Source organism: Pygocentrus nattereri, chromosome 23 (genome assembly GCF_015220715.1).
Source record: "Pygocentrus nattereri isolate fPygNat1 chromosome 23, fPygNat1.pri, whole genome shotgun sequence".
Classification (NCBI taxonomy): domain Eukaryota; kingdom Metazoa; phylum Chordata; class Actinopteri; order Characiformes; family Serrasalmidae; genus Pygocentrus; species Pygocentrus nattereri.
The window spans coordinates 17,696,952-17,706,109 of NC_051233.1; the positions used below are offsets into that span (position 1 = coordinate 17,696,952).

Genomic DNA, 9,158 nt, shown 5'->3' on the forward strand with positions numbered 1-9,158 from the left:
GCTCAAAGGAATGTTGGTATGCAGCGCTTGGTTTTAGTCCAGTAGGCCATTATCTAACTCCAAGGGACTACTGTTTCTACTCATTAACACACACACCCGTCTAGACAACACCTTTATTATAAAACATGCCTCTTAATGTTTACAACATGACCGTTTGGCAACTAGACAGGTAAAATAATTAAAATAGTCTTAATAAATTAATATACAATCCTCTCTTCAAAATACTGAAACACTACAAAGGCTCAAAATGTCGTTAGTAAGTAGCAGTACTGTTGAATGTAAGTAGGAAATCCCTGCATGACCTAATGAAACTGCGGTGTTGAGTATTAAACACAGTTAACCTCACTTGTTTGTTAAACATTGTATTCTATATGCAGACTGTCACTCTGTTCATAGGGAAGACGCTTGCCCTTAGTTCTAAACCAGAGAGAGAGAGAGAGAGAGAGAGAGACTGAGTATTTGTGTAACACTGCTTATTTAACGCCACATTAGCTCTGAAAGGACTGGATTTTGCAAGGCTGGGGACAGAGGACCGTTTTCAAAAGTGGGCAACCATTGCAGAGCAGGCTTGTCTATGAAATGACCTTGATTGTGTAGCATATTGCACTGCTGAAAATGAAGATGGGGGACACTGCTTTGTAAACAGAACAGAGGTACTAGTTTTGCAGGCTTTCCGGTCCACCTGCTTGAAGAAACTAGGTCTCAGTCTCCTTTCAAGTGTTCTAAAACCTCAAAGCTGAGAAGACATTAAATAACCTTCATTTAAATCATACATACAGCATATAATAAACTACAATATAAATATATGTATAAAAAGATAATGACAATGGACCAGTATAACACAGAATTAAGGAAATATCCTTAACTTTTAACTTCAGTTAAAAATAAATGATGATCTCCTTGTTGCTTACTGATGAAACATTCCTATGTTTGTCTAAATAGGATTTTCTGACTGGAAACATTATAATGTATCTTAATCAATTATATTCAGTCATCAAGCCACCATGACCCACAAGGTCACAGGTTCTATGCTGTTACCAATGAATGGTTTTATTTATAGAGAACTGGACAATGTCAAGCATATGAGGCCACAGCTATAAGTATCTGGACAACCATGGAGACACAGGGGACTTGAGCGACAATGTACGCTAGTGACCGAGTTGGCGCTTTTAGGGCAAACAGGTATGCCACACTGTGTACCAATCGACCCAGGAAGAAGATCAGGAAGTGACCTCGTGCTATTGCCAGTGAGGGTTCAGTCAAGGAGTAGATGGCCCCCAGGAACAGGAAGGGGAGGATGTTCTCTAGGTCATTGAGATGAGCCCTGAAAAACACACACAAGTAGGAATAGCATGAGCATATGCCCAGACATGTTCCACAACAGTTACATGAAGCCCAAAGGTTGGTTTATTTATGTATGTATTTATGTATTTACATACATACATACATACATACATACATACATACATACATAACTGCTCAAAAAAATAAAGGGAACACTTAAACAGCACAATATAACTCCAAGTAAATCAACACTGATTCACAATCGATTTCACATGCTGTTGTGCAAATGGAATAGACAACAGGACACACTCAATAAAGGAGTGGCTCTGCAGGTGGGGACCACAGACCACTTCTCAGTACCTCTGCTTTCTGGCTGATGTTTCGGTCACTTTTGAATGTTGGTGGTGCTTTCACACTCATGGTAGCATGAGACAGACTCTACAACCCACACAAGTGGCACAGGTAGTACAGCTCATCCAGGATGGCACATCAAAGCAAGCTGTGGCAAGGTTTGCTGTGTCTGTCAGCGTACTGTCCAGAGGCTGGAGGCACTACCGGGAGACAGGCCATTACACCAGGAGACGTGGAGGAGGCCATAGGAGGGCAACAACCCAGCAGCAGGACCGCTACCTCCGCCTTTATGCAAAGAGGAACAGGAGGAGCACTGCAAAATGATGTGTCTGCACAAACGCTTAGAAACCGACTCCATTAGGATCGTATGAGGGCCCGACGTCCACAGATGGGGGTTGTGCTGACAGCCCAACACCGTGCAGGATGCTTGGCATTTGCCAGAGAACACCAGGATTGGCAAATTCGCCACTGGCGCCCTGTGCTCTTCACAGATGAAAGCAGGTTCACACTGAGCACATGTGACAGACGTGAAGAGTCTGGAGATGCCGTGGAGAGCGATCTGCTGCCTGCAACATCCTTCAGCATGACTGGTTTGGAAGTGGGTCAGTAATGTTGTGGGGTGGCATTTCTTTGAATTTTTTGAATCTCTCCAAGCTGAAAGCTTTAAGCACTGTTTATCTCATGGCGACAGTTTTGGTCATCTACTACCTACCAAGTACTTTTTTTTTAACTCTAGTTTTTGAAATTTGTCATTTACTTTTCTTTTACTTTTCCTTCTTCATGCAAGTGGATTATCTTATGTTAAATCTTCTCAGAAATATCATGAAAAATTAATAGCATACTTTCTTGACGTTATGACTGGAAATTAAATTATATGATGGGGGGGTCTCTGTCTTTTGCACTGCACTGTGTACCTTTGAACTGTGTGTGATTGCATACAGGAATACATGTACATTCATGCATGCATGCACAAGAAAGCCATCACATCTGGTTTAGATCAGGGGGTTGAGTTGTACATTGCCTTTGAGTCAGCCTCTTGGCCCCAATCCCAGGCAATGAAGTCTGCCAACGTCATCTGAGCACAGACTAAACTTTCACTTCAGAGCATAGGTACATTTGCCTTGTGCAATCATTTGAACGTCACTTTCACCAAGCAGAGAAAAGACTCATGACACCTCTCTGACTTAGTCATTTCGCTTGAAAGTAGTAATATTCCTGATTATTTCCAAAATGTGACGTCTCATGGGGGAATTTTGCAAGATTGCCTTCTTGCAATAGTGTAGGTCTACAAAATCTTGCATTAGGCAACTTCCTCTGCTCAGCAAAGCCACAAGTACTTTCCTTTATGAGCCATTTCCTCCTTAATCCCTCCCCCTGCATTAATCAGAGGAAATAACTTTTATTTACATCTGTTAACCTTTTTTTCTTTTCCCTTCATTTGAATAGTGCCCAAAAATATTTTAAAAGAGAACACATGCACAATCTAAAGTGTTACTCTAATTTTACAAGAATTTGAATATGCTAACTATACCGGCTAGTCCAGGATACTGTTATCAAACTGTTCAATTAATTCACTTCAATGGTTTACTTCTATTTTCAGGTATTATAATGTAAAGAATGTTATATGGAAATAGATTTCAATTCTGCCCAATTTTTCTACGGCCAAATATTTTACAGTTAAAAATCAATGTGCCATAAAAAGAGTTTTTTGAATTGAAAATATCTAATATATGATGGTATTACCCTTTACTGTTAACAGAGTGTAATGATCCCTTTACATAGCCCCACAAACCCGTTCCTTTTTTTTTTTTTTTTTTTACAAAGTTTCTAGCTGCAATCTCAATTAAATGCAAATGCCATCAGTTAGAAACTTGCTGAGGTGGCATCTCACACTTGCTGAGACTTTCGTTAGCTTTGACTTCCCCTTTATCAAGCACTGGCATACAGCAACCCGAGGAAGAAATCCCAGAATGTATTATATCTGTAACACACTTGCAAACCTTGTATACCTGTTGGCCATCACAAATTTGAGTTTGACTTGGAAGTCCATTAATTGTAATCTCAATGTAAACCAATGCATTCTCAATGGAGATGAACCATTTTAAATAATGCAAGTAAATAAGCTATAGTGCTGCTTAACCAGTGATTAAGTTTGGTTGACATCTCACATTCTTTTGTAGCTCCAAATTTTAATTACAAAAAAGACAGTATTAGTATTAAGGTTACATTAAGGGCTAAAGATGGTTAGTATTAGCATTTGGGTTGCATTAGGGGGCTAAAGATGGTTTACGATTACGTTAAGGACTAGCAATGGTTAGTATCAGCACAAGGTTAAGAAATGTAAGGTTTCATCCTCACAATGAATCGGAAATCAAGGCCATTGGTGCATGATTACATAGCCCAAAATGAGAAGGTGCTGTCATTATTTGAACTTTGGCTAATTTGCTACGAACATTTATTTTTTTAGATTTTTCTATGTAAAGGGTTTACTGTGCTGTCATTAGATTGAGTTTGCTCTATTCAGCTGAACTACCTGTCTGTCACAGAAATTATTAATAATGCATTGTATTCTAATGACTGTTCCCAAGTGGTTCTTGTAATGGGCATTTACATTTACAATTATTGAAAGAACCGTCCACTGAAAAGTCCTACAGAAAAGAAATAAGTGGTTATTTTATGGCAACACTGAGCATGTAGCTTTACATGGACACAGAGGTGTGAACATAGCATGCAGATTTTCTTTAAGGCAACAACTGGAAATGCTGCGGCTCAGTGATAAAGACTGCTAGTGAAGCATTTGAAAAATGTGTTTTATGATAAGGTGCTCAATCAGCTAAAATCCTCTGCTATGGAGGAAGGAAAGCACTGTTTAATGGACTTGTTGGTATATGGTGTGGCTTCCTAAGCTTGGAACAGACTCAAGAGAAACATAAATCTTAGTTTAGACAAGGAGTTGATCTATGATTTTTTTTTCACTTATCTTTTTGCACATCTGATCTTTCCCCTGAAGTCTAAACAGCGTGCAGCAGCATTACATTCCAAATTGGATCTTATATGGAGAATACCAACAGATGCATTTCTGCAAATGCTCCTAAAACAGAAAAACAAATCTGATGCCTTTAGTTTCAACAGACTCCTGCATTTCTTTCCAGGCTGTCAGACTTGGTCTCATAAATATTGTTTTAGAATTTTTTTCAATCATGTACGCACAGACGCATACTTTCTCGGTCACACACAAACAAACCACTGTTCGGAAAGAAGCTGCACTAAACACTCTGTTTGAGAATATGTGTGTGTGTTATTATGTGGGCATTGTTTAAACTTTAAACTGGTTCCTCACACACTCCATAACTAGGCAAACAAAATTATTTATTAAAAAACCTCATACTGTTCTTTAGAAAGCCAAAAGTAGTGCTTCTGTGGCATCATGCCAAAGAACACTTTTTTGTCCTATTGTGTTTGGATTGTAAATATTGTAAAATGTGAAAATTATGAGGTTAAATTCCTGGCCAGACTTTGGTCAGTCATCCGGTGATTCACATTGATTCACTTTAGTTCTCCATAACTCATCTAATTTAGTACAGATGTATGGCTTGTTACTCCTAAATGCTTATCAAAAAAAAAAAAAAAAACCACCATGGGGTAGATAGGCACGAATCTGCCTGCAACCTTTGGAAATCAAGCTTAAGCGGAGTAGACAGAACACGCATGGAAAGGTTTTTAGGGCCAAAAAAAAAAAAAAACAAAAAAAAAAACCCCAGGTCACATGCCTTTTTTCCCAGCATGCTTGAACAGCAACCAACATTCAGCCCTCTACTGAGCAGAATAAAATCCAGTATGCAGGGAAAAGGAGGGAGAGAAACACTGGAAGAATGAAAGGCAATGCACTGACTTGATTCTCATGTGCACATAATTTCCACATAAATAAGATAGAATTGCATTAACACAATTATAGCCAAACTAAGAGACAACATTGTGTTGGTGTAATACTATTTATGAGTTAACATTTGAGTAAATTTTTTAATCAAGTAAATTCCCTACAGTGTAGACTCCCCTTGTCCCTCCAGTCTACATTATAATATGCTAAAAGCTGATGGTGCCAAAGATATCTCACACCAAGATGAGTACATCTGCATCAGTGTAAATTTTAGGAGTTCACATTTAACCCTGTGATGTCAAGCAGGCTCTGAACATACCATCTGACCTAAATTAGAGTAGTGTTTTTTTGGCACATCTGTGCGGTTTATAGGGTATACACACTACTGTTCAAAAGTTTGGAATCACTTGCCATATTAATAGCTGCTGTCATTTTATTCAATTTCAACTTTAAGTAGATTGAAATACTATAAGATATCCACAATATCTATAACAAAAATACAGCCATTTTATTTACTATCCCACTATCTTCTCGTGGAAAGCATAGATAACGGTAAACTGGGCATTAATCTGAAAGAAAAAAAAATCTTTGGGGACTATTTTGCCTTACAGTGCCCTGCATGTAACCCTCCACCACCAATGGATTAAAATTACTCAATTATAATACGTTTTGAAACAAAACTATTGCAGCACAGTGTAGCAGGCAGCACATATTTAGCTTAACTTTTTGTGAGGGATCTTTTAGAGGTTCCTTTCACCTTCACTGTGAACAGTTCTGACTTTGCAAGTTTCTCTAGAAGGGAGCATTTCACACTAAGCCACTCTGAGGGACTTTAGTCACCTTTAAGAAAGCATTTACTGCTCTTTTCACCATTGTGGACACATCTTACACAAGTTTTTACAGCCTCTTACTACTATTCAGCTGAAATCTTTTAAGTTGTAAAGTAGTAGCAGCATCATAGAATTACTCCAGACATTTATGGGCAGCACTTCATTTTATTGAGAAATTTTGAATTGTGATTCCAGACTTTTGGAGGATAGTGTGCGTGACAGAGTGCTCGAGGCTACACAGTTTATGGACTATTAGCAGACAATGAAGGTCCACTGGGGTTAGCTTGCTTACCTTCTACACCTCGCTACGTAAGGATCCTCACGGCAGAACTGCTCTCCTCCATGCCTCATCGCGTCTTCAACATTTGCGAAAGCCTGGCAGTAGAAAGCAGATGCAATGTCGCATTAACTTTTATCATCCTTTCTTTTTTAGATATACTTTTTAATGCGCTATGTGGGCACAGTAAAGTAACACTGAAGCCACAGATATAGCGGTGTACAGGAGCTGTAGCATTCATTGCCTGACTCAAATAAACTTTACAATCTTATCGCCAAGATCATTTAAAGACAAAAACTTGTTACAGTGCCCTTACCTTTTTCCGCAGCCTTACTTGGCCCGTGATGATGGCGATGATGTACATCTTCAGCACTAAAAGCGTGCTGTAAAACACGAAGCAGGAGAACACCGGGCTGCCCAGCATGTTGGTTGTTTGTTTGTTCGTTCGTTCGTTCGTTCGTTCGTTCCCTCCCTCTCTCTCTCTCTCTCTCTCTCTCTCAACTGCAGGGCTCTGCAGCATTCAGGGACTGGAGAAGTCCGTGGCGGTTTTATAAGCACAAGCTCACTGGTCTGCACTGACTCACCAAAAAAAAAGAAGAGTGGCCGTGGAGGGAGAGATCCAGCCCACAACTTTCACTGTTTATCCCTCCCCTTCTCTCAGTGCTCTAGTATTATCTGGATGGGTGGTGTGCTGTGTACACTCTGAACTTACAACCCCACTTCCAGTGAAGTTGGGACGTTGTGTAAAACATAAATAAAAAACAGAATACGATGATTTGCAAATCCTTTTCAAGCTATATTCAAATGAATACATTACAAAGACAAGATATGTAATATTCTTTATAGTTTTTTGCAAATATTCACTAATTTTTCATAATGCGCCACACATTTTCAATGGGAGACAGGTCTGGACTGCAGGCAAGCCAGTCTAGTACCTGCACTCTTTTACTACGAAGGCACGCTGTTTTAACACGTGCAGAATGTGGCTTGGCATTGTCTTGCTGAAATAAGCAGGACATCCCTGAAAATATGTTGCTCCAAAACCTGTAAGTACCTTTCAGCATTAATGGGCACCAAACACACCCCCATACCATCAGAGATCCTGGCTTTTGAACTTTGCGCTGATGACAATCCGGATAGTCCCTTCCTGGATCGGGGCCTTGTCGTAGGCAGGAGGGCTTGTGTGGTCTAGGGATCTTCAGAGCTAAGTCATCGGGAGCAATATGCTCCTGGTAGGGTCTCCCAGGGCGAACAGGTCTGGAGTGAAGACCCAGACTAACACGATCCAAAGTTCTCCATGCATATCGGGCACAATAAATCATGTACCCTGCCCGGGAAAGGGTCACCGGGACCTACCCCTGGAGCCAGGCCTGGGGGTAGTGTTCCACGGCGAGCGCCTGGTGGCCGGGCAGCCCACGTAATCCGGCCGGGCTCAGCCCGAAGAGGCAACTTGGGGAGGCCATGTGCGCCCACCACCCGCAAGGTCCAGCATGCGGGAGCGGTGCAGTGCCATATTGGCAGTGGGAGATTGCAGGGAGGCCCTAGTTGGCCTAGGCCCCTGCAGCAGAAACTAGCTCTTGGTACATGGAATGTAACCTCACTGGGGGGGAAGGAGCTGGAACTTGTGCAGGAGGTTGAGAGGTACCAACTAGATATAGTTGGGCTCACCTCCACCCACAGTGTCGGCTCTGGAACCAAACTCCTGGATAGGGGTTGGTCTCTCTCCTACTCAGGGGTTGCACAGGGTGAGAGGCACCGGGGATACTCACAAGTCCCCGGCTGGTGACCAGGCAGTTGGAGTTTGTCCCGGTGGACGAGAGGGTCGCCTCAATGCGAATTAAAATCGCAGAGAGGAAAACTTTAACTGTTGTCTGTGCGTATGCACCAAACAACAGGTCAGAGTCTTTGGCGTTCCTGGAGCGAGTGGGCGGGGTTCTGGAAAGGACTCCATAGTCCTACTGGGAGACTTCAATGCTCACGTTGGCAATGACTGGGAGACCTGAAGAGGCGTGATTGGGAAGAACGGCCTGCCCGATCTAAACCCGAATGGTGAGTTGTTATTGGACTACTGTGCCAGGCATGGATTGTCCATAACGAACACCAAGTTCGAACACAAGGATGTTCATAAGTGTACATGGTACCAGAGCTCCTTGGGTCAAAGGTCAATGATCGACTTTGTTGTCGTTTCATCTGACTTGGGACCATATGTTCTGGACACTAGGGTGAAGAGAGGTGCTGAGCTGTCAACTGATCACCATCTGGTGGTGAGTTGGATCAGACGGCAGGGAAGACTGATGGTCAGACCCGGTAGGCCCAAGCGAATAGTGAGGGTGTGCTGGGAACGACTTTCAGAGGCCCCTGTTCGGAATGATTTCAACTCTCACCTCCGGGAGAGTTTTCTCACGTCCCAGAGGAGGTAGGGGACATGGAGTCTGAATGGACCCTGTTCAAAACCTCCATTGTGGAAGCAGCCAGGTGTAGCTGTGGCCAAACGTTTGTGGGTGCCTGTCGGGGCGGTAACTCAAGAACCTCCTGGTGG

At 41.9% G+C, this 9,158-nt stretch overlaps 1 protein-coding gene across 1 annotated transcript; it reads right to left on the minus strand.

The window, feature by feature from the left end:
* Window positions 1-99: 99 nt before the first annotated feature.
* On the minus strand, window positions 100-7,226 carry ptges (prostaglandin E synthase). The gene is made up of 3 exons (XM_017703891.2): window positions 6,936-7,226; window positions 6,635-6,717; window positions 100-1,324 (listed from the first exon to the last, which is right to left on the minus strand). Exons 1-3 carry the CDS (start codon window positions 7,137-7,139, stop codon window positions 1,075-1,077), a joined length of 537 nt encoding a protein of 178 aa, XP_017559380.1. The 5' UTR covers window positions 7,140-7,226; the 3' UTR covers window positions 100-1,074.
* Between the last annotated feature and the right edge of the window lie 1,932 nt (window positions 7,227-9,158).